Source organism: Egretta garzetta, unplaced genomic scaffold, assembly GCF_000687185.1.
Source record: "Egretta garzetta isolate BGI_Z169 unplaced genomic scaffold, ASM68718v1 scaffold51, whole genome shotgun sequence".
Lineage (NCBI taxonomy): Eukaryota > Metazoa > Chordata > Aves > Pelecaniformes > Ardeidae > Egretta > Egretta garzetta.
The window spans coordinates 1572648-1598442 of record NW_009258549.1 but is presented as its reverse complement, the minus strand read 5'-3'; the positions used below and the strand labels follow the sequence as shown (position 1 = coordinate 1598442).

Genomic DNA, 25795 nt, shown 5'->3' with positions numbered 1-25795 from the left:
AAAATCAGGATTAGTCTGTTGACACACACATAAATCAAACAGTCCTCCTATCATAAATCTTTTCTGTGGATTTTTTTTTTTTTTTTTCCTTTGCTGCGGCGGAGGAAGCAGTAGGAGCGGTTGCAGCAGCCGGGGCTTCCCAGGGTTGGGTTTCAATGTCAAGGCTGTTCTTCTTCGCCCCAGGTTGCTGAACACAGCTCCCTGCTATCCCCTCGGTGGGATCCTTGCAGTGGCTGCAGGGCTGCATGCTTTCGTGTTTGCTTTGGGTGGTTTTCAAGCATGGTGAGGTAGGGGTTTTTTACTGTCTTTTGGGGATATCTTTTACATGGTGAGCTGTCTGTTTCTGAGTCATATGGTTGGCATCCACTACATCTAAGGCAGTGCTAAAAGCTGCTAAAAAGTCCGCTGTCCTAGCATAGAGGTCTCTGTGGGATACCCCAAGCTGAGAGAGGAGTGGGTAATTAATGCCTTGTGTGATGCTCAGGACTGGGGAAGGAGTGAGTGTGCTCCAGGCTTGTGTCCAGGTCCCACAGCTCTTCGGTGTCTTCTGCACAGTCAGCACAAAGCGAATGGGATGTTCCAGCGACTGGTACCTGAGCACCCATGCTCTGTACTCAGTGCTGCCAGAGCAAAGGAGGGGGCTGCTGCACAGATGAGTTTGAAAATGAGTATTTCTTTTCTCTCACTGTAACACAAGAGAGAAGAGCATGCTCTGAACCACACGGTATGCTTGCTTGTGAGTAGAGCCGTGAGGGTCAGGCTGGAGGAGAAGGACCCAGATGCGGTACTTCTCGGCATACTAAAGAACCCTGTTCTTCTGTACACATTTCCTTCTCCGTTCCAATGTTTCGGTGCCTCTTCCCCCTTCCAGAATAATGCCTTACTGTGTGTAAAGCCTTGTGTGAGATGACAGGGGCATGCAATTTGCAAGCCCCATAATTTGTTCTCTATATGCCACCTGGTAATGAGAAAGTTGCCCAAAAAATGACTTAAGAAAACAGCGTCACGGCTCAGAGGAACAAGGCATGCTCTTTTTGATAGAGAAGGTAATAGAAGACTGTGCAATCTTGTGGTGGTGGGATATTCACATGAACATGTGTGTGTGTCTATATCATTTCTCAGGCTGATGTTTTGGTCCATCTAATGTAGTATAAAGCCGTTTTTTCCTTTTCCCTTTCTTCAGGGTAACCAGGAGCCAGCAGCAACTCCTGATGCAATGGTGCAGCCATTCACCACAATCCCATTTCCGCCACCCCCACAGAACGGGATTCCCACAGAGTATGGGGTGCCACACACTCAGGACTATGCAGGCCAGACCAGCGAGCACAATCTGACGCTCTACGGAAGCACGCAGCCGCATGGAGAGCAGAGCACGAACACGGCCAGCACGCAGAACGGATCTCTTGCAGTAAGTGCGGAAGGGTGCAGAGCCAGGAGAGCAGCACAGCACTTTGGGGGAAAAAGCAGCCGTTGATCAGGTTGCTGACTCTTTATTAAGCATTCTCTCATAAGGAGAGAATTACAAACAAAACATAGCTTCTGACCTTCCATTACTAGTTTTCTGCCCTTCCCCTTGTGCACATTCACCCTCATAAATAGGTGTCTGCAAAGAGCAGTAGTCCTAGGGATCGTGTGTTTTTTTACCATGGTGGTATTACCTGAAGACAGTCCTCTACAAAAGTGTTAATTACCTTGTGTTAATTGGTGAACGGTTGGTTCAAAGGAATGCGATGGAGGCAAATTCTGGAAGATTGAAGGTACAAAGGATTAGGGTGAGCATATACACTGTAGGTGTAATCCCAATGTGCTTTTGTTTTCAGGAAGCTAGCAGAGTAGAAAAATACTTTCCTTTGACTTTCTGAAGATGGCAGGGAGCTTTAGGGGACAAAGATAAGAGAGGGCCTCTCAGCTACTGGGCATCCATTTGCCAAAAAGAAAAAAAAGATTTTTCACCTTATATGTTTTTGCTTTCTTCTTCCCATAGCCTGGAACTGGCACTGGGCAACATGCTGGCAGATTATCCCAGGAAAAGCTTTATCCACCCCTTAAGCCACTTGTTAAGACTTAACTTCCTAATAAAGAGCCTTATGGTGAGAGCCTTTGGTGCTCAGGGGCGGACTTAATCTGTTAATGCTTTCAGTTTTACTTGTAGTTGGGTGTTTGGCTCGTAGAGATTATTTTTCCCCCTGTAAGTACCGAGTGAATTCAGTGCCAATGATGGGAAGAACTGATAGTGCTAGCTCGAGTGCGCGAGGTTCTCAGCATGCAACTCTGCTCCTTCTGCATGGGGCAGTGGCTGCATGGTTGACACTGCTGGTTATGACTTTGGTATTTTTTTGATTTCATCCTGGGAGCGCCGCAGCTTCAGCATCTTGAAGAACTAAAAGAGAGTGCAGAGCCTGTAAAGCACAGTGATAGTGCGTAAAAGGAACTTCAGGTGCCTTACTCAGCAAACACAAAATGTAGATGAGAAGAGATCAGGCTAGAAATAAAACTCGGTGCTGGTGCAGTGTGCAGAAATGCAAGTCATCCTTTTAGTACCAGATTGTCCCACGTTGTTCCAGCCCGTAAGATGTGGGCTGCCCATCTCCAGCAAACAGCTATCTCGCCTGTTGCCAGTTGGATGGGAAGGCTGGAAACGGGGAATAAAACAGGGCGGTGGCTTTCCCCCATGTATTTTTGCTGTTCCCATCCTTGCCCAGAGCTTAAGAGTGTTTCTTTTTAATGGAAATGATGCGAGCCTTGACCTTGGATGTAAGCTCTTGCCAACCCTCCTGCTCTTCTTCCATATTAGGAGCCATCTCCGTGGCGCTGCAGGGCCGAGCTCTGTGTTTCATCAACTAATGCCGGCTCCGAGGAGGCTGGCTAGCCTGCGAGGAGGGACTGGGAGCCCATCTGTGCGGGAGGCAGCGTTGCTGGGAGACTGCTGGGAGGCAGGGGTGTTGCCAGGAGGCTGCGGAGGGAGCCTGACTGGCAGGGGTTATCCGAGAAACAGGCTGAATAACACATAACGCTTGTAGGGGCGGTGTTGGAAACAGGTGGGCACGTCTGGTCTGACCATTTGACATGGTTAAAGATGTGCAAGCTGAGAGTGCAGAGTCGGGCTCGCAGACCGTAGCTAGCCGGGAAAGGGTAAGGGTGCAGGCGAGCGCGTCGCTCCTGCTGCTATGGCTGGGACTGATCAAACCCAGAGGATCCGGGATGGTGGCACATGAAGAAATCCAGGGGGAGGGGGAAGGCGCCTCAGCCAAGGGCCTTTCACATGCCAGGCTTTCACATGCACAGAGTCCTGGATCTTCCGGGTCCCTTTATCTTTCTGTCTAGGGCTCCTTCTGTATGAAGTTATTTTGATTCTGTGAGCTGCCTTGGGATGTAATTGCTTGTAACTTTTCTCCTTCTCAGTCTGCTGATTAATGGTGCAGGATCTAGGGGAAGGAAGAAGGCTCGGTAGTTACTCAAGCTAAAGCATGCTATTAAAATACGGCAGATCGGGTTGGTTATTTCACCTTGAACGTCTGCAGCTAACATCAAGCATCTTGGCCATCACATAGGCTGGTTATTACTTGTTTGACACAGGTGTTCAGTCCGTGTGGACTAGGGTGCTATGCTTTAAGGCTTCTTTTCCATTCACCGTTTTGTTGTCTTGTTCAAACAACGCTGCTAACTTTAGCAGAGCCGAAAGCCATGGCGGGGGATGCATGATCCTCCCCAGACCGAACAGCCGGTGGATTTTTTAGCTGCTGACTTGAAGCCTCTGCTCCCATGGGATGATTCAGAAATTCCTTCAGCCAGGCGGATAAGGTCTCTCCTTTGCTTTTAAGAACACGGTGTGGGCTTGGTCCCGTTGGCGGGACAGAGCGAGGTAGCGAAAGGTGTGCTCAGGTAGCGGGGCTCTCCTGCTTTTCAGGCCGGTAGCCCTTCGGATAATGGCAAAAGTAACAGAATATGGCGTGGCTTAAAGGCCTGTCATGGAAAGGGGAGTTTCATCTGGTTGGTAAGATGTTATGCAGCAGTGTAATGGGGCCTATAACAGGGTCCCTAATGCATTGGGTGGGAGCACCTTTTCGTAGAAACTTTGCAGATTCTGGCGGGCAAGTCGGACTAAATGATTTGAGATTAGCGGTGGTGTCTTGAGTTTTAGACAGTGGTCTGGAAGCTGGAGGTCCAACATCAGCAGTGAACTTAAGTAAAATAAACTTTGAGAGTCAAAGTCCATGCCTTCCTATGCAGTCTAAAAGCCCTGAGCAAAGAGGAATGACGGGTCAGTGTCATCAACTAAGGATGAGTGTGGTTCTGGAGGTCTGAGTGCAGCGGAAAGCATTCAAAGCTCTCGGAGCAGGGGCATGGAAAAGAAATTGGCAAAATAGGTGAATACAAGCAGCTTAATATTTTGGAATCCTTTTTTTTATTTTAGGATCAAGCCTCATCTGTGGGGCTTTATTTCTTGCCTGGCATGTGGGTCTCCTGGTGTCCATCTCCAAGCATCTGTCCTTTCTCTTGATAGTGTCCCAAAGCACAGCTGAAAGACCTGGATTAAAAATAGACTGAGGTACCAGGCCATATTTGGCCTACTCGGTCTGCCTGTTGCAGCCTGTCTCTTAAACCGTTGACACTCTGTGTTTCCCTTCTTATGGCGCTGGGTCGCCTGGTTTCTTCCCCCTTCCACCTTCTTGGTTTACATTAGTGCGCTTATCCCTAATGGAGATACCCAGCACAGATAGCTGCGAGTGGAGATGCTAACTAGGCTGCAGTACCTCTGGCAGCTGAGCTGATCTGAAGATTCACTGCTGTCAGAAAGGAGAGGTCTGGCTCCAAGCACAAACTCCCACTCCTATTTACTGGCTCTGGCATTCCTTACATGGGCCACTTTAATTCACTGACCTGGCAGAAAGCTGTCCAATTCTTTTGCTGGGTTCATGAATCAGAGCTGCTCTTGGAGGGATCCAGCTAATGCTGTTCTTGCAAGGTAAGCGTGCGGAGTGCACGGCCAGAAGCTGAGAGCAATTGTCAGCTCTCTGCATCTCCTGGTACTCTACCCTGCAGAGGGAAGATTAATCATCCACTGAACTAAAAAAGCTTGCTTGATAGTAAATGCAATGCACTTAATACCGTGAGCTGATTATTCAACTCGTTTCTCTTGTTAATGTCAGAGGGAAGAATTTGTATGTCTGTATAAATTATGGAATGCAGCTGGAGGTATAGAAGTAGAGGAATAAGTTTATGTAAATTACTTTGCTTGAAAATGGCAGGTGCTGTCGCCTTGGTGTTACGTTGTCGTGAACCAATATAAAGCATTATTTAATTACTGAGCATCGTGTCTCTTGGCTTCTTGATGTGCCGTACTGAAGCATACTTAACTCATCTGCCATACCATAAAGGGATATTGACTTTCTGATTTCTTAAATGAGACACATCTGCAGTGGGGGACCCCTAAGTATCATGTTCAGAAGCAAGGCAGGGAAGCTGCTCGGTTGTTCGGCTGTGCCCCATACATCTAGCAAGGGTTTGGAAAGAAGGGAGCCAACAGCACCAAGGGTTCCTCAGCTGACTTCTGTAACACATGGATGATGTTATAATGATGACTTCCCCTTGGGTATTTCTTGCCTAGTCTGAGATTGCAGAATTTTCCTCTGTAATTATTTTTCATCACTTTAGTAATTAAAGCAATTGCTCATGTGAGGTATTTCAGGTGAAGAGTATGTTTAATGAATATCCTCGCTTATCTCTGATACTGCTGAGCAGGTAGACACGAGGAAGAACTGGCTTCAAGTAAGTAGCTAGCTGCTGATTGTTTGGCCACCTCAGCTTGGAAATTGCTGTCTTGAGGTAGTAAACTCTGACATTTAACATCAGGAATTTGCTTTGAGTGTAAGGCAGATTACTTTATTATTTTGAGTATGAGGCAGATTATTGTCAGCACTTGCAGACTTGTGTCTAGCGAGGCCGATTTAAAAATGATTTCGAAAGAGAAATAGGAAATAAATCAGCAAATATCATTATGTTAGAGTATACGGCTGTGTTACTTCTGCATATTTCTCGAAGGTTATAGCAGATCTAGAAGTAGTACAGGGAAGGATAATAGCGATGATGAAAGGGATGTAGCAGGTTCTTTATGAGAAGAAATGAAATCTTCACTTACGAAAAGAGCTGACAGGAATGAAGGCATATGACAAGTACATAGAATATTGAATGTTATGGGAAATAAAATAGGGAACTTTCCCATTTTCATTTACTAGGATGCACACAGGAAATTGGGTGCCACATATGAAAAACACAGGGTTTTGTTTCTTGTTTTTTCCATGTAATGGAGAATTTAGCATCGTCTGTAGGATGCTTTGGAAGTGGAGACATCAACTGGCTCAGTTTGCTGGAGGCTCTGCTGGACAAAAATCACCAAACGTTTGCCCTGTTCTTGCATTCTTCCACAGGTGCCACAGATTTGGCTGCTGTCAGAAAGAAGATAGTGGGCTGGATGGATCTTGGTCTGTCACTGTGTGGCTGTTCTTCTGTCAGTGGAGCGGTCCAGGGGTGACCACGAGCTCGGGAAGTCTTGCTGCCTCCTTCACCTTGTCAGGGCAGCCCTGTTTTGTGAGCCATACTCAGCCCATTCCTTACAAAAAGTTTGACGTGACCGGCAGAGCAGGCCTTTCAGGGGGCTTCTTTTCACCACTTCATTGAAAGGAGGACAGGGAAGAAAAAAAAAAAAGCACCAAAGGAAAAAAAAAATTCAGCTCAGAAAATCAAAGTAACTTTAAACATCACCATATGGAAAATGTTATCTGTCACATCAGAGATGCTTTCCTTGTGCAGGATAGGTAGCAAAGCTTCGTATGGGCTTTTCTATGTTAGGTTTGTGTTCTGACTTCAGGTGGGGTATGTCTTTATTTGATGAGGAAAGAGAACAAAATGACTTAAGCTTCAGTATGTCTGAAAATGGGTAATTAACAATCGGAAAAAATATGCCCTGAATTAATCTGACTATATTGGAAATAGTTGAAAGCCTAGCAGAAGTTATTTGGTACATCCTTAGCAATTTTTTTTGTCTGTTTTTGGCATACAAAATACTTGGATACGTTGTTAATTGTGCTTGTAGTGTAGCTCAATTTTTTTTGATATAACAATGCTGGCATCTCTGAAAAATCGAGTACATGGATATAATTCTAAAATTATATTTACTGCTGTTGAAAGGTGATTATTAGCCCCGTGGTCTTCTGTCTGCTAAACAAGTGTTGTTTAAGTAGCAGAAGTTCCCACTGCCCTTTGCTCTTGGATGTGTTGGACCTCAGTCCTACTCTGGTAGAGCGTGGTGGAGCGGGAGAGGGGGGTTGTGTCTAGTGCCTAATTCTTCACTCATTTTTCCACCAAACCTGCTCAGTCTGTTCACTGATGGGTGTCTGGTTGTTTTGACACAGGTTCTTCACTAGAAGTTGCAGAGATCTTCCCACGTTGTCTGCACTCTCCATTGCAGTGGGAAGATTGCCTTCTGCCAGTCATAGCTTTCAGTCCTTGTCTCCACATAGCTCCTCAAGCTCTTGATCCAAACAGGGGTGTTTTGAGTTTGGTGGGGGCTTTTTGGTTTGGGTTTTTTTTTTTTTTTTTTTTTTTTTTTTTTTTAATATCCAAGACTGGTCTAGAAGCAGTGGAAGGAGCACAGTCTGTCTCCCAGATTTTGTAAGCCACCCAAGTCCCCTTTTAAATATAGTTATTAGTTACAGTTTGTATTTTGTAAATATTTTCTTTGCAGTGATTTATGGCTCTTAACCTCCTCATTATGATTCACAGCATTTTGGACCGCCTGCTTCCTGGGGGAGAGCACGGGGGGTTGTTTTTTGCTTTTCTGTAACTTGGACCTGAAGCGGTTCCAGTTCTAGAAGCAAGTGGGAGATGGAAACAGAATGTGCTGGGTATTAATAGTCTCTGTGCTGGCCTGTTGCATTGGTGTTTGGCCTGTCGGGGAGGTAGCCCTCTGTCTGGCCACGCAGATGGAGATCTGCTCGGTGCTCAGGTGGTGCTGGAGCTCCTGCCTCCCTCCCGCCGAGGAGAAATCCTCAGCAATTGCTTGTTCACCAGCTTCTTTAGGACAGGAGAGCATAGCCAAGAGGTGGGAAGATGGTTGTAGAGCTGTCCCCAAACCTTTTGGAACACCCTTGTGTTGCCAGGTACCCCTCTTCCCTTTTACATGCATACGTGCACATGTAGACACCCATGCTTCTCTTAGCGGCTGCCTCTTCTTGCTTAGGGTTCTCCTCCCTACTGCTGGCGGGTGCAAGGGAGGAGCTGGCACGGGGGTGCAGGCAGCAAGTAGTTAAAAGCGAAGCAGGTACTGCGCGCGTCCTGAGCTCTGATGCATTTCTTGGGTGACCTTGAGCAGAGCTCGAAGCTTGCGTGTGCAGGCACGAATGACATTATCACCTGCATGTGTTACGCAGGCTGTGCTGAGGAGGTAAGGCGGCTCCAGTACTGTTTCTAAACGCAGGATCATTGCCGCAGCATGTCTCTGCGTTGCCTGATGGCAGGCATCGAGGCCCTGGGAATGTGTAGGAGCTCCCTTCTGAGCTGGACGGCTGGCTGTACCGAAGGGAGAGGGCAGGTTCTGTGCTGTGAAGTGTTGATGTTGAGGCCAGCAGGAAGGAGCTGAAGCTCGGTGTTGGGGAAGGAGTCGGGGTGGGGAGTGGGCACTCGGTGAAATGCGGGCTTTTATCATCTGGCTCGGTCAGGGTAGCGCTGTTGCCAGTCTCCATTATGTGCTGCCTGAGAACAGGCTCCAGGCCCTTCCTTTCATCTCATTCCTAATGAATTAAGACAAGGAATAACTATAACGGGGGGGGGAAATAAAAGCAAGATCCGAGGAGGCTATTTCTTTCATTTACGTTGTAGCTGAATGTGTGGCAGTAGACAAACATATTGAGCTGATGTTACAGTAGTTGAAAAGTTCAAATCTTACCTTAGGGCCGTGGACAATAGAAATGAGGGAGCTTACAGCATCCAGCGAGAGTAGGCATTTAATGTTAAAATACTGCTGAAAAATGAGGATCTGTGAAAGCCTGAAAAGCATTTGAGGACTCTTGGTATAGTCAAAAAGGTAAGAATGGGCCAAGATCCCCTGTTCCTTCTGTCGTTTCTCCTCTTTGAAGCCTTTGCCTTACTGTACACATCTCACGTGCTGCAAAGCGACTGCTGTGTGGCAGCAGCACCCTGCCATATGCAGGAACAGCTGCGAGTGCTTTTGAGCAGGCCGCTGTACATGATACATCGCACCCAAGGTAAGAAAGGAGTTCTGCCCTCTGCCTGTGAACAAATGGCTGGGAGAGGAGTGCCGACGACCTCCTGGCTTCCTCCAGTGTGCAGTAGCGGCAGATCTAGTCCTGTGCAACCTATATTTGAATTTAAAGACTAAAACGTTTTTGTCGGCACCGTTCGGATTCTGTGCCTTTCCTCATTCGCACTGCAGAAGATGCGCTAGCGTGTGTGTTTGAGGATGCACCTGTGTGCATGGGTGTTTGCCCACTTGCCAATTCCACACAAAGCCATAGAAAACATGGGATTTGGCAAATTGCACTAGCGGGGCTCCAAAGTGGATTGTAGAGATCCCTTCTGGCAGGAGTGTTGATGATTTGGGGGAGTTATTTTGGAGCACTTGCTTGCAGGTGTTGTGTACGGTGGGGATGGATAGGCTACTTCTGTGTTTTGTCGTTCTTGGACAGATTTGCCCTGAGGAGCAAAGGACTCTGATGGAGTCATAAAAATAAAACTACCAAATAGCATGGTGTGATTTAATCGCAAGCCAGCTGCATCGATTCTTCCCCCTAGTGTGCACTCACTGTGTGTTTGGAGATGCATTTTGTTAAAGGGGTGAGGGTTGGACAGGAAGGGGAACTTGGAAGAGGGGGAGGCAGCTTTTTAGATATGATGAATTGGAAGTTTCTGAGGTTGTTCTTGAAAATTTGATGCTCGGGGAATGGATGACTCTTAGCCAAATAAAAATGCTTCATCCTGCTAGGCTTCTCCCGAGACTTGCACAGCTCTAGGAAGTAGAGATACTTGCAGAGCGGTATCTTCATTCTTCCTATCGCAGCTTAATTTATATTAACCAGATCAAACATGTTTTGTGCTGCTTGCGCAGCCCTACTGAAATAAAATGGAAAGCTGCCATGGCATTGCGCAGTGCAACGAGGCCCCAGTGCTTACTGTTTGCTCTTGTCAGTGCTTTATAACCAATATGAAAGTTCAAGGTCATGTCTGTAAGAAACGTTTCTGGCCAGAAGAAGCTTTCTTAATGTTGCCACCTTATCCGTGGAGAGATGTTTCTTTCCAAATATTCATGAAGTGTTGTATATTGAATGATGTGCAGAACAGTCTAGCAGGTCCAGTCAGTGATTGAGGAGCCAGTGTGGGCAACTCCCCCGAGATTTCTTTCCTCTTTGGTACACAAATTGTGTAGTTAGAAGGTGGGGGCGTGGGGGGGGAAGCAACACACACACCCACCCTTTAAATCTTTATTTTTAAGGCCTACGTGTGTTCTTGAAGGTGCCTAAAAAAGGCTGACTCTAGCAATTACACAGTCCTTGCCTTCTCGTAGGACTTCTTTTCACTTGCTGGGTTAAGGAAGAAGTCAGGTTGGCATCTAAAGAAATGAAATGACAGTTGAAAGTGCATCACACAGGTGGTCAAAGCATGACTCCTAGGAGGCCAAGGCAAGCAGCAGGAGATAGAGTGAGTGCGTGGGTGCTCTTTGAATACCTTGGCCTGTCAATGCACGCTCTTGGAAAGGGATAGAGCAATAAAACCGACCAAATTGTAGTCTACTTTGTTCTGCAGCTCTGAGTTTTTGAGGTCATTTTTCTGACTGAAGTGCGAAAAATACCATTTTCTCATCAAGCTATTTTGCAAAAGGGCCTTGCCTTTATATTTAGTGCTGTGCTCAAATTTTACTACTTCTTAGTCTAAGCCCAGTACAAGCAGCTGGGGTTCTCTTCCTTTCTTCTCCCCTGCCAGTCATCTCTCTGGGAGCGTTGGGTCTCTTCCCCAGCACACTGGTCTTCCTTATTCCTCTGCCTTCTTGCTGTACTTTTTCTGTGCACAAGTACCCCTGGGTCACCCCTTGACCTGGCTTTGCTCTGCCAGACGGTGCTTGGGAATGCTGGAACAAATTCCCTTGTTTTGGCTGTGGAATTGGTAGCAGAAAGAAGTACTTGGAGTTTTTATAAATTCTGCAGTGGTAATGATTGTTTCCTGTCCCTGGGCTGACTTTTAAATGTACGAGAAAAGTTAATCAAAGACATCCGTAAGCTGTTCATATATGGATTTTACCATTTAATTATAGATCTTCTTTTGGGGTAATGTTTCTCTGAAGGGAGCTTGACAGAGCAGATGCCGTTTTGCCTGGGGATGCATTTCTGGTATTGGCCCAGTGAAGAGCTGCCACTTCAGCTGTGGGATTTTGATGATTGCATGAACATCCTGCCACATGAGATTAGAGTGGCGGTACTACCTCCCAGCTTCAGGATATGAAAGATCCGCCTCTTCATTAGAGCTTTCATATGGTAGCAGCTGAAGTGAGGAAGAACAGGCAAAAAGAGAGAAGCAATTTAAGAAAACCAAAGGCAAATCTGCTAAGCTAAAAGGTGATACGAGGGGAGGGAGGCTGAGATCTCATTACTGTTTACTCATGGAAAGGGAGGGGAAGAACAACAGATCAATTGTTAAGTGTTACTGTCTTTATCAAAGTAATTGTCAAGTGCTAGATACTGCAGTTGCAAGTGTAGTACTAATACCTAAAAAGAGATAGACAAAGCACGTGAAAGGAATTTGTGTGGTTTCCATTCATGCACATGCTTTTGTCTTTCTGATTTCAGCAGACAGAAGGAGGGGCACAGACAGATGGACAGCAATCACAGACACAGAGCAGTGAGAATACCGAGAGCAAATCCACTCCAAAACGACTTCATGTGTCTAACATTCCCTTCCGCTTTCGAGATCCTGACCTTCGGCAGATGTTTGGGGTAAGTTACCAGTGCCTTTTAAGGCACGCCGGATTCTCCTTCCCCACAGGTGGGACATACAGTGCTGGTGCATTCTTGTGAATGAAAAGCCCTTCCCCCTCAAGTTAGTCAGCACACTGTAAAATATTTGCAGGGTTAGGACAATTGGTAGCAATTTACCTCAGCTGGTAAAATGAAAACTATAACTGTGTTGTTCATATCAGGATGTTCAGTGTAACATAACAATTGGTTTGGGGGGAAAAAAAATACCCAACAAAACGAAACTTCACCTTATTTCCCAGTAAAGACTAGGATTAAACATTGACTTAATATATCCCTTGCAAAGCACTGTTTTTAAGTTGCTTAGAAACTTGTTGAAATATTTATGTCTTTCCTCATGATCCACTTCTGTGATGAAAAATTGCTGCAAGGAATTGGCCAACTAGCAATCGCATGTGGAGAAGCTAGTGCAAGTCCAATGGTATTTTACACTGTGTATGATACACATTCTGTTTCTTTTGACCAAATAGTTTGTATTCCATACTCTTTTTATGTTATTCATCGTTCTCAATTTTATAAGCTCTTTGAGGAAGAGTTTGTTCACATGAGTATAGGCGGTGACTCATTCCATGGGAACACAGAGATAAATGAGCTAGGTGCTTCATGACCTAATCTGGAGGTGAAGCATCTATATATCTTCTTCATCAGGAATATTTGACTTGTGGATATGATGGTAGCATTCTTGGTTGATGGCATGTTTTAAAGTCTTCAGAAATATTTCTTATTGTTTATGAAGTTGGCAGTCGCTGCCTGTTTGAGATGCATTGCAGAGGACTCAAGTCAGGAGTCAAAGCTAAGGTTCCTCTTGCCACCTTGGTCCTAACTACACAGCCAGCTGCTCCTCCAAATTCTGCAGTATTCCTGTTTCAGTTGTTGCATCTCTTGAACCATCTGTGTGGGTGTGTATGCATTCACAAGGCGAGTAGCGTTACAGTGTTGTAAATGTCTCGAATCCATGGATTTAGACTGCTACAAATGAGAGAAGAACTGGGCTTATCTCCTCATAGCTTGGATGGTACAAAGTGAACAAAATGTGCAGAAATGTTAAAAATTTCACTGACGGTCTCCCGCAAGAGTCCCAATTGCTATATATTGTGAGAGATCTTTGCTCCTTCTTCTTGAAGCTTTTTGTATCCACAAAAAGCTATTTTGTGGATGAGACCAAATGGAGAGGAGTGGTCAAAATGCAGGAGGGCAAGGCTGCTGTTCAAAGGGACCTGGCCAGGCTGGAGAAGTGCGCTGACAGGAATCTTAAGATACTCGACAAGAGTGAGTTTCAAGCCTTCTGTCTGGGAGGGAATAAGCCCTGCAGCAGCACAGGCTGGGGGCCGGTTGTCTAGGAAGATGCTCTGCAGTGAAAGATTTGGGGGTCCTGGTGGACAACAAAAGGAATGTAAGCAGCAGCCTGCCCTTGTGGTAGAGGCAGCCAACCGGCTATGTTAGTGAGCAGGGAGCAGGCCCAGGGATGTGATCTTCCCCCGGTCTTCAGCAGTTGTCAGACTGGGTCTGGAATACTGTGTCCAGTTTGGGCTCTCCAGGGCAAGAACTGGAATTAATCTAAGTGAAATATTGGAGCAGGCCCAGTGGCCACCACTAAGGTGGTCAGGGCTGGAGAACATGGCATGTGACTACAGTCTGAGACCTGGGCCCATTCAGCTTTGAGAAGAAAAAGCAGAGTGCGGGATATTTTTGTTGTCTGCAACTACGTGATTAGAGGATGCAGAAAAGATGCAGCCAGATTCTTTTTGTTTGTGTGTAATGATAAGGTGAGAGACAACAAACACAAGTCAGAACATGAGAAATTTCAATTAGGTATCAGAATTTTTTTTTTTTTTTTTTTCTGTGAGGGTGGTTAAGTAGTGGAACATGTTGCCCAGAGAGGTTGTCGAACCCTCCATCGTTGAAGGTATTTGACTTGACTGGGCACAGCCTGGCCCGCTAGATCTCACTAGACCTGCTTTGAGCAGGGCTTATGCTAAATGACCTCTGGAGGTAGGTCCCAGCCAGAATTACGATTCTGTGATTTCTTTTGCAAGAAGCCTGGGTTTGCTTCCGTGTTGTTCATATGTTAGATTGTCGCGCTCTTGACATCCGTGGGAATGTTTTCAGGGTGAAACTCATCTCCTGGCAATCTGTGATTGCTGAATCTTCAGTCGCCTGTTCTGCTTTTGTGTTTTTTAGCTTGCTTTTTGCTGTTGCAGGGCTGTGCGGTAGGCAGTTCCGTCCGGTTTGGATAAACCGGTTGCTGAAATCACAGCCAGTTCTCAGACCACCTGCTACAATCTGTATTTAGCACGTCCTGCTCCATTCTACTGCTGCTCCCCTCTCCTGGGAGCTGCATCGCTTACATAAAGCATTCCACGTTGCTGCTGCCCCTTCCCTCGAGACCAGTGCTTGGCTTGACGACTGTCCCCTTTCACGCTCGTTCACCTTGATGCTGTTCCTCCCTGTGCTCCTGGTGTGGGGGACGTGGATGAAAATGGAAATGACAAGAACACCCCTGTCCTGGTGACTCTTACCTCTGCTTTGCAGGTTAGGACACCCAGGCAATGTGAATGAACTGCTGTCCTGAAAGGTCACTTGTAGAAAATGCAGCATAACTGCTTGCATTTAGGTTTCCCATCCTTTTTTGGGCCCAAGCGGTGCCCAAATAGTTGTACCTACAAGGGCTGAGGAAATACACTATATGAGTTGGTTTCTGTTGTTCCCCAAGTTATTTGTTGTTGGTTTATTTTTTTCCCTAAACATCATCTCCAGTTACAGGTGCAGTGATGTGATTTTTAACTGGGATAAGTGGTATGTTCCCTGTAAAACCTTTTGTTAGTTCACCTGGCCCTTTTTCTCTTGCTGCTGCTTCTCTCAGCATGCTCAGAGCCTCAAGTGGGAGAGCGTTTCTCTCTGAATCCGCCTCACTCCTATTTCTTTTTCAGGATCAGGATGGCTTTCCCTTGGGTGACTCATTGAAACCCACCCTTTCTCCTACATGGTTGTCTGAGTCTTCAGCTGTGGCTAGCTTGTAACCCCCATCTTCTCCCTCTCCCTTCTGTGTGTCAGGTCACATCTCCTCAACGTCATATCTGAGAGACTCAAAATCCTTGCCTGGAGTGATTTTCCCAAGCTACTGTACAAAGAGAGGAATTGGTTAGACAGCAAAGCCGTGGAGGAAGAAATAAATGTGATGGTAGGGAGGCAGTAAAGGAGTCCCCTGAGGATGGAACAACATGCGAGAGGTCAGCCCAGTCCTGGGGCACAGAACGTTAGCTAATGCTTTCGTCCAGACTTGAATAGAGGTGGACTTCAGACGTGTTGTCCCATCTGTAATTAAATGGAAATTGCATAACGCTTTCTAAACCTTCAGCATTCATGAGAGCTGCAGACATAAGGATTTCCTGACAAATTCAAGTTATTTGGGTTTCAAACCATCTTTCACCTATTATGTGTTTCTCACAGGTCCCTGAGAAATCCTCAGGAATGGAACAAACGTTTCCTTATGTATATGCTTCTTATAGGGAAGCAAATAAAATAGTCTGCTTAAAACAGGTAATATTTACTTGACATTTCATGATGCCAATAAAAAGACTTCCAGAAAGCTTCTGGAAGGAATAGGTCATTTTTTAATGCACACTGTTCTGTACCCACCGTGGAATAAATCAATAGTTGACCTTGTTCTAGCAGATAAAGAAGAGTTAATAGCTGACCTGAAATCCCACGGTTGCCTAGGTACCGGTGATTGTTATTTGTCTGTATTTACTTTGTGCAAACAGAATATGGCATCAGGCAGTAATGTAAGGAGCTTCAGAAGAGTCTGTTTCTTTGAGTTTAAACAATTGGCAGGATAACTGCCCAGGAAGGTACCTTTAAAAGGGAAGTTTTAATGGAAGCCATAAAGCATTCAGCAAAATCATACTGATGGCCAAAAAGGCATGATTCCACAGATGCTGAAACTGTTTTAATAAAACACAAAGCATTCTGCACATTAGGCAGAGAGGATGAAGAGGAGGAGGAAGTACATGGCAAGGAATGTAATTGCAAACTTAAAGAAGCAGGTAAGAAAGGAAATGTGCTAATCATGGAGATATCGCTGATGTAGGTTCAGAGAAGGCATCAGGTTTTTTACATGCAAAGAGACAAGATCTAGGTGTAGGTCCAATATAAAATTAGGAAATAGTTGTGTGTTTCCGGGGGGGGAAAAAAAACCAAACCAAACCAACCAGAAAAACCATCAAAAAAACCCAGCTTGATGTGTTTATGATGTAACAAGGGCTATTTGTACAATATCTGGGTTTGTATGTGTAACAAAGGAGGATTAGACGGTGCTCGCTAATATTTTTAAACCAGCAGATCTAGATAAGGTATATTCAAGATAATAGCCAAAGCAAGGAGCTCTTTTATTCATTAATGCTAATTTTTAGCCAATTCTTGTAAGCTAGGGATGTTGCAGAAAGCTGGAACGCTACCCACCAGGATTCACTATTGAAAAAATTGAAAGGTATGACCCAAAGAGCTACAAAGTGATTATCCATATGTTGATCCAAGATAAAAATAGTTTTGGAATGTTTGAAAAACCATTAGAATCTGAAGAAACTGTTTAATATCTATTCAGCGTGACTTTGTATTAGGTAATATACATCTTTTCAGGCAAATATTGTCTTTTCTATTTTGACAAGATTGTACAAAGCAATACTGATACATTTGAACATTGCTGAACCAATTGAATTCATCCAAGTGACCAATTTTGATTTTTAAGAAAAAGAATAATTACCTCAAGTAAACACAGTGCACATTAGATGGATTAAAAACCTCTTCAATGATAGATAATAAAAAATAGTGGTTACTGGGGAGACATAAGTGATCAAGACTGTTTCTAGCATCAGTTTCCCCAGGGATCTGTTTCAGTGGCAGTCCTCTTCGGCATCTATATCAACCCATGGAGACAGTACTATTAAGATCTTGCCAGTAAGGCTTGCAGTTAAAAAACTATTTGAGGAGGAGGAAAGAGAAAGATAAGGTTACTGTTAAGGAATAACTTGAAATGCCTGGTTAACTGACAATAAATCCAACAAAAATGTGTTTGAGGCAGCTCAGTGCAGAGTACCGAGTACATGGGAACCGGGCTGTGCTTGTAGGATGGAAAACTTTCTTTGGAAAACACTGATTTGGGAGAGTACTAGTGATCGTGGAAGATCGGTACTTCAACAATGCAAAGGGAGGTATCAGGTTGAAGGAGGGATGTGATCTTGCTCATGTTCAAAGTTGAAAAGACTGTGACTGCATAATTTTTGTTCAGTTCTGAGATCAGTTTAGGACCAAAAAAAAAAAAAAAAAATCTAGGGCTTGGAAGATGAGTGGCTCTTTAACTGTGTAAGGTGTTGGGTACATGATTTATTCAGCTTATTAAAGAGAGGTTGGGAGATGACAAGTCTGTTCTGTACAGGTGCTTATGCATGGATGATACCTACTAATAGGGCTTTTAGGTCTTGTGTAAACAAGACTGTAAAGTCATAATAAGAGATGATACCTACTAATAGGGCTTTTAGGTCTTGTTTACAGTCATAATAAGATTTTTCCAGTTGGAAGCTGAGATTTAACGCAATTAACCTTGAAATAAGAGAAAAAATCTTAGTCATTTAGGCTAATTTAAACAATGGAACAACTTACCAGGGAGTAGAAGACTTGCTGTTGCTGTTAAAAACAAGTTAGCAATTCTTTTCAAAATGTTATTATCCAGTTTCTGAGGATAGCCGTGTTCTTTGGCTAGCGCGTGTAAGGACTCCGACATGATGGTAGTAGTCTTCTCCTTAACTGCTGGTAGGCCGTTCCCTTCCTTACTGGACTATGTATGCAGAAGAAAAGCTCATGTTTCCCTCAACATGTTTCCAGTCCTTTTCAGCTTTGTGCTATGGTAGTGTCTGTGCTTGTATGTCATGGCTGATAGCTTCAGTCCTTCCCTCTTAGGCTTCAAGAAGCAGTTTTCCTCCCAGTATATAACAGGCTGGGATACTCTGGTCAGTTCTGGACTTCAGAGCCTCCTGGCGAAGATGGAGGCTGGGTTGGACTGCCTGCAAGAGGAAAATCTGTCTGTTCTCAAGCTGAATCATGAACTGCCTCCACAAACCAAGCAAAGTGCATCGTTTTGGTAGTTCATATGGGTGTCGGCACACTAAATCCTTCTTATCTGTTGTGAGAGCATCAGTATGAGGAGTCGGAATTGATGTTTCTCAGAATTTACTGTGGTGAAATGCTCTTTGCTCAAGAATCTTTGACTATTTTTAAGAAAGGAGATGCGTAAGATAAAAATAAGGACTATGCTGATGTCGATTGTGGATGAAGGTGGGATAGCACAGTACAGGGTGTGAATTCTCGCAGGTTCTGACTTCAGATGGAGACACTGCCTTTTTTAAAACTTGCTCACTCCACTCCATGGCTACTACTTATAGGCTGTTAACTGCTTCTGGTGGGGAACATCATCAGCCCAGTTGATAAAGGGTTTTTGTGCATTGTCAGCTACCGCAGTAATAATGCATACCTGTTTTATATAAAGGTGACCATTCTGTCACATTTAATAACTTCAGTTAATGAAGTTATTTATAACTTTGTTTATTAAAGGTGACAGAATGGTAACTACATTGGATTTTAAGGCAGGTAATGTTGTTACCCTTTTCCCTCTCTAAGCATAATTCATATCCCTACTGCAAGGTTCCTTATGGTGTATGTTTGTGGTAGACCACTGCTTTGTATCATCCAAGCAGCACAGCTCTGGGAGCTCATATATCTTTGGAAGCTCCTGTAGCCTTCAGATCTCGGCCTCTGGGGAAACACTTTGGCACTTTGTACTTCCTAAAATATCTCAGTGGATATAATTTCTCATCCAGCTTCATTCTGGTGTCAAGAGTGCAAAACACCTCCATGAGCCTATCTATACTTTGAGGCTAAAGCAGTAACAAGCCAGACTACAGCTCTTTCTCACCAAGAATTTGGTAGAACTTTAAGTCTGTATTTGCCAGTAAATAAATCTAAATACACAAGTAATTTGTGATATGTGAGTATTGGTAATGGCAGAAAACTACTCATTAGGCCTTAAGGTAAGTAGGTAAATAATGTGATAGACCAAGAAGCTCTGACCTGCAGGTGTTGATGCAGTGAAGCCTGAAGTACGGCAACAGGAGAGTTGCTGAAAGGGACTCTGCTTTCTGAGTGGAGTGGACATCTGAAGGAGGAAATCCTGTCTTCTGGATATCAAGATGTATTTTAGTTTTTTCATCTCTGAATAATACTGGCCACAGATCACACGTAACAAGTCCTATGTGCTTGGATCACACGTAACAAGTCCTAAAAGCTGGAGAACAACCACTATGACGCACGGTGGCCTCTTTGTGATGATTCTTATTTCCAAGCTCTTCCTGTGATGAGAGAGCGCTCCAGCCCCATTGCAGGGTAGTACTTTGTTCCTGCCGATGTAGGTTGGGGTTAGAAGAGGCGCTGCTGTTTACACTGACGTGATTCCCCAGGGCAATTTCTGGAATCACCTTTCGTAAAGGACTTGCGTGCTCAGTGCTGCTTGAGCATCCTGCTTTGTCTGCACGGCTACGCTGGGGACCATGGTACTTCTGCACAGGGGTGCTGGTGCCACTGCAGCTGTGTCAGCAGCTATAGTGCTGTCCGTCTTGCTCCACAAAAGCTATGTGCTGACGCCACGGTGCGTAGAAACTTCTGTAGTGACCGTCTGGTGGAAGACAGTGATGACCGGATCATACATTTGTCTAAGATTTGCTTTGTTTTTTGTATGAGTTACTAGAAGAGCCCGCGGTGAGACCAGGCTGAATGTCATTTGGGAAACAGTGCTGTGCTGTTGCTGGATTTACTTGCATAAAAGGCCTGGGTGAAATTACATGGCATTGTCTTTTATTACGTGTCTTGAGTCCTCTCAAATTGAGTTTTGAATCTGTGCTGCTTTTATGGGCATAGGTCCAAGTACCTTTTCCATGTCAGCAGTACCAGGTTACAGTGCAGTTACACGTCTGGGGATGGTACAAGGCAGCAACAAGGAGCTGGAAGTGTAGACCTGGAAGCTGGCCTGGTGTTAAGATCTCTGGAACGGTGCCATGTGGTACTGTTCAACCCCCATCTCACTGTTTTGTGTGAAAATCTTTTATTTGTGAGTCAGAGGATAACAAATGACTGACAAACTATGTTCCTCGTTGCTTTGTTTGCTGGGATGGCTGTGGTCTGTAAATCCTGTTAGAAATCTGTGCTCTTTGTGTGGCTTCCTTTTAAAGTCTGGTTTCTTAGAAAACATCTGTGTTTTGTTGGGCAACAGGTCAACCCTAATAAGGGCTTGTTGGTGCTTGTTTACTGTCTGTTCAGTTGGTAAACTATGGTAGTGCTTTGGTTTATAAATCCTTGATGCTTCCATCTTCCTGTCAGCAAAGCATACTGGTGTAGCTTGGCTGAACAGCGTTGGCTGTAGCAGGGTTGACCCCACTATTTTGAAGAGATGTGTCCCAGCTTTTTGTGAGGAAGTTCATGTACTGATAGCAGCGTAGCTCTGGCAGACCCCATGTGAACACATGCTACGATGGAGTCGGCTGTTCTTAGCTGAAAGTATATCCCATGGAGCTGGGAGCTAGGGTAAGGACACTCTCTGCAGCACGGACCTGTCCTGCACATGAAATGCTCTTGCTCACGCGCTTCAAGCCTGAGGACCCGAAATGGTTTCCTGCACAGGAGGTTGGCTTCCTGGCTATTTTGAATTTAGACCGTCTTTGAGAATGGACTGTTTGGTACCTTCAAGGTGTAGCTAGTTCACGGTGCTCATTATAAGTGAATTTTGTAGGGCCGGTGCAAAGCTGCTTGGGCATACAGAGTTCTCTTGTAGGGATGGGAGGTGGTTGTGTGGTGTTTCACGTTACCTCTCGTTCCACGATTTTAGAGAATTTGCCCTGCACTTCCTATTGTTTGCATCTTTAGGGTTAAGTTATTTGTCTGGTGTGTTTTGGAGCTCATTTTGAAAGCTCTAGACAGAGAGAGGAGGCAGGGCCAGCTGGAACAGAGCCTACCGGAGGGGCCCTACCAAACTGTCAGTGCCTTGGAAGGCAAAAGCTCTCTGGTGCCAGATCTCTCAAATTTATTATATGTAATGTAGTTATGGCCTCTGCTGGAAAAATCTGCCTTCATGTCATCTGGGTGGAAAGAAACACACAGCATGCACATACCTTTCCTTGCACAATGCCCTTGCATTTATTGTAAGTTACATCATGGTCAAGCTAATGTCTGTTAATGTCTTTATGCCTCTTAAAGCTGTTACTTCCGGCAGTCCCTGCTACCATTGTAGAGGAGACGATTCTCATTTACCTGCTCTACAGAAAAATAACTAAAAGCTGGTACAAGGTCGCTCCAGGAAATGGAGTGCTAAGATAAAACAAGATGCTATAGCTCCTATGCCATGACATGGCTGGAAATGTGTGTGTGTGTGTGTATCTATCCATCATACGGTGTGTGCATGAGCAGTTCATGGTGGAGGCTTCTTGCACAACCTGACATGTGATGGGAGGTGCTGGTTTCTTGGTCGCGTAGTAAGCTGTTTAAGTCATGGTGGGGAGCACTTGAGATGTGTAGTCCTGCTATGCCTTCTTTGGAGGCTGTGAACTCTGAGGATTTTTTTTTTTCAGCCCCCACCCCCCAGCTGTGGTGCAGGGTTGTAAGTAGAAGTTCTTGGTAATCATTGAGTGAACAAGTCGGGTCTGCGAGCACAGTGATTCATGTCTTCAAGGTTAGAGATTAGAGGGTTAGTCCTCGTGGATAACATAAGCATGGGTCTTGTTTTATTTGGCCAGACCCTCCGTCTGCTGGAAAATACAAACATGCCTGTATACATTATTTTAAAAAATTACTATGGGGGCTTGTGGTGTTGACCCTTGTGTTTAGGCGGCCTAGCATTTTCCATACAAAAATTGTGACCTTTCACTAAGGACCTCTTAAAACTTCCATTGTTTGCAGTAGGCTGTTGACATTTGGTAGGGGAAGCACCATCAGAGAACAAAGTGCCTTTTTATGTTCCACTAAATTAGATTCAGCTTTGAAGGAGATATAAGCTGTTAAAATGAACTAGTTCTTTTTTCCAGCTTTCATTCTTCAGGAAAATTCTGGCACACTACCAAAAAAAAAAAAGTGCCTCCAGTGCTGGACCTGCTGTAACCATTGCAGCAGGGAGGATGAGAGCCGTGGTGTTGGAAGCTCTCAGAGCAGCTGTGGCAACGGCTGCGGCAGACAGAGCCTTGACAGTCCAGCTCATGTCCTGCCTCACAGCCACCCTGCTTTCTTCCAGGGAATTTCATGGAGCAGGAAACCTCTCCCCAGCAAACCTCAGTTTGGCGGTTAGCCCCCTGTTGTCTCTGCTTCTTCTCTGCCAAGCAGGTCCTTCCCTCCTGCCTCTTCAAACACCCACAGCTCCTAGGTAGAAAAGAGATCGGGGCAGTTCGCGTGGGTGGATGTAGCCCGCTGCAGTAGATGCCAAGCCTGTGCTCGCCACAACCGCAGGATTTGGCAATTCTGTCATCTAGGAAATGATGTACCTCCATCATCTACCGGGCAGGGAGGCAGCCCTGCCACCTCTCGTGGACCTAGCTCAGACCACGTGCGTTCAGCGTTACCGCCAGCTTTTTGTTAGCCGCAAGAAACTAAACGCACAGGACAGGATTTCCCGTCGGCGTGGAAACCCTGCGCCGCGGTGAGCTTGGCCGAAGGGGGGCTGGCAGGCAGCGCTGGCAGCAATACTTGGGGATCCAGGCCCCAGCTGGGTGTGGAGAAAGGGGGAGATGGCACGGCATAATTGTGCACCAGAAGCTGCACAGTTTGTTCTCTTTCAAGATGATTCTAATGAGGTAGAAGACGGTGAAGATTCTGAAAATAATTTTGGCATTTGCATTTAACGAGGGCCCGGCTGTTTCAGCGTGTGTGGCAAGGCTAGGCAGCTGAGCTGATCTGGCAGGGACAGATCCTGCTGCTGGGCAGGGTGTGCTGCTTTCCATTCCCTTTTGCTTCTCAGAGCCCTAATGCTCACCTGACCTTTTGAGCCACTTCAGATCAGTACATCATCAAAAACTTTGTATTAATTCCTTTTGTTGGGTGAGTTTTTTCACAGGATTGGTGAGCTGTATCAGTTTATCTACAGGTGAGAATGAAAACTGGGGCCAGCTTTAGGAAGCTGGTGAGACTGGACGAGGAAGGACGAGGGAGCAGGCGCAGCCCTTCAGCAACTGCGAGCTGTTAAATTGGTTCAGCCCCTGTCGTGTAACAACACTGAAATAGTCTACCAAGAAAGTAATCATGACTGATTTCTTTCATGGCAGTGCCCAAGCCATATGCAGCAAAGACAACAAAAAGCAATCAATGGCTAATCTCCTTTATAGACAAGCCCACGCCAAGCGTGGGATAGAAATAGAAAATGTATTTTAGCTGTGATTGGCACAGCAGTGGTCAAAAGAGGATCCAGCATGGATCAAGCCTAAGCTGTTGAGATGTTGAGGTTTCGAGGAAGATGCATGTTTACATTAGCATTATTCAAATTTCGTGTAACGTGGGATATTGTGAATTCAATTGTTCTTGGGATGAATAGAAGATAAAGTATTGTCCTTAAACAATAGAACAGTAAAAACAACATCTGTGAACCAACATTTGTAAAAGAATACAACTATCTCCTTTTTAAGAATGGAGAATGGAAGCAGACAAACTATAGCTAAAATTGTTGGAAGCGTTTTGTTTGCCTGAAGACAGTTGTGGAATACTTGTTCAAGGGACTTAATAGCTTTTTATTGCTTTACATATTCAGAGCTTCTCCTCAGTCATCATGGCTCACTGTTGTAATGTTCTGTGTCTGCAAATCTGGCCACAAGCCTTTCAAGCAGAACACCCACAAAATGAGCACTATACCCGCTTGACTCCAAATGGAAATGTTAATTTTTAAGAAGAAGAAAAAAAAAAAGGCAAGTAGTATACTAACAGCACTGTGGCAAAGTGGACAGTGTCCCAGTGTCCAGAGGCTGAGTTTGTCATCTTTCCTAACTCTGAAACCATCCTTTCTTTTCTTGTTGACTCTTCCTTCGCTATCACCTTTAAAGCTTCTGCAAGCCCTGAGATCAAAACCATGTTGACAGAAGCTTTTGTAAATAATGGGGTGGGGAAAAATGCTCAGATATAGCATTTGTCTGAGCACAATATGTGTCTCTAGAATGAAGACTGCTCCTGAAAATGAGATCTTAGGCCTGTCTTTCTGGAGAGCAGACCTCCAGTTTGGAAATGCAACATTGACACTTCTAGAGGACAGAGCGTTGCAGGGCTCTGTTAAGTGGTGATGCTTTCACCTGTAAGGTGACTGGTTTGAGTCTGCCAAGTTCAATAACAATCTCATAAATGCTTACAAATATCTTAAGGGTGGATGTCATGAGGATGGGGACAGACTTTTCTCAGTGGTGACCAGCAACAGGACAAGGGCCAGTGGGCACAAACTGAAGCAGAAGAGGTTCAGTTAGCATGAGGAAGAACTTCTTTACTTTGAGGGTGACAGAGCACTGGAACAGGCTGCCCAGGGGGGTTGTGGAGTCTCCTTCGTTGGAGATGTTCCAAACCCGCCTGGACAATGTCCTGTGCAACCTGCTCTAGGTGAACCTGCTTTAGCAGGAGGATTGGACTAGATGATCTCCCGAGGTCCCTTCCAACCCCAGCCATTCTGTGAACAATATTGTAATGTGTTCCAAGGTAAAGGATGTGATCCATATATGGTTCCACAGAGTGTGGTAAATCTCCTTTCTAGCTTGTAGCTTTCATTTCCCATTTTTGCTCTTTGGAACCAGTTGTTGAAACAGTGCGGGGTAGCGGGGCCCTGTTCTCCTCGGGGCCTTCAGGCTGAGGCAGAGGTCAGAATTGTATCATACATGATAAACTTGTATGGGTTATCATTGACAGCTTGCTCTATGTCACAGGTTGAAGTTGCATGATACCTTTTCAGAACACACACTGTTGGGTGTTGGCCATTTTCATGCTTTCTGAATCTGCCATCAATTCTTTTGAAGGCTTGGAGTTTTGGAAAGTAAAGGGGGGGGGCAGGGAGGAGATTCAGGGTTTGGAATCCCTGAGGTTGGGAGTCTTATGTGACTATCCCTTCCAGAGGAAAGACATCACTGTTAAGGTTTCTCTTTGTGATAGCCGTTTCAGGAGGAAGATGAAATGCTGAATTACATTTAAGAAATGTTGTTAGATGTCTGAGATGAAATCATATAACCATGTCTTAGATGAAATAGTAGAATGTGGGAAGAAAGAACTGTTTAGATCAAAAGGGGGAAAAGAAAAGCCACCTCAAATCCCTAAAACTCTTCTGGAGATTGTTTTTCTTCCTTTAGACTTTTGTGAGAAAATCTGGTGTTGTGACCAAGGGGATCCGCATGTCCTAACCCGAGAGAACTGGGTCACGTCACTGGGATTTTATGCCTTTGCCTGTGTGCTAGAAATGGAAATATTCTCACCTCCCTTCTTGCACTAAGCCAGCCCCCAAAAGGTAGGAAAAATGGATTGCCAAAAATAAATCTTTTTTTTTTTTCTACTTGTCTCTCTGCAGCAATTCGGAAAAATCCTTGATGTAGAGATAATCTTTAATGAGCGTGGCTCCAAGGTAAGTCCTGTTTCTGTACCCGTTTCTCTTGTTTTGATGGCAGAGTAAAAGGCAGTTCATTGCCTAGAGAATATACTCTGTAGAGATCAGC

The 25795-nt window shown here is 45.0% G+C and overlaps 1 protein-coding gene across 1 annotated transcript in view; it reads left to right on the top strand.

Annotated features, from left to right (window-relative positions):
* Positions 1 to 1186: 1186 nt before the first annotated feature.
* The window catches only part of RBFOX2 (RNA binding fox-1 homolog 2), a 56998-nt gene continuing 32389 nt past the window's right edge, over positions 1187 to 25795 (top strand). The window contains exons 1-4 of the mRNA XM_035903228.1: positions 1187 to 1412; positions 7857 to 7864; positions 11856 to 12002; positions 25651 to 25704. Coding sequence (XP_035759121.1) covers positions 1217 to 1412; positions 7857 to 7864; positions 11856 to 12002; positions 25651 to 25704 — 405 coding nt within the window. The 5' untranslated portion in view covers positions 1187 to 1216. The remainder of the gene's footprint in view (positions 1413 to 7856; positions 7865 to 11855; positions 12003 to 25650; positions 25705 to 25795) is intronic.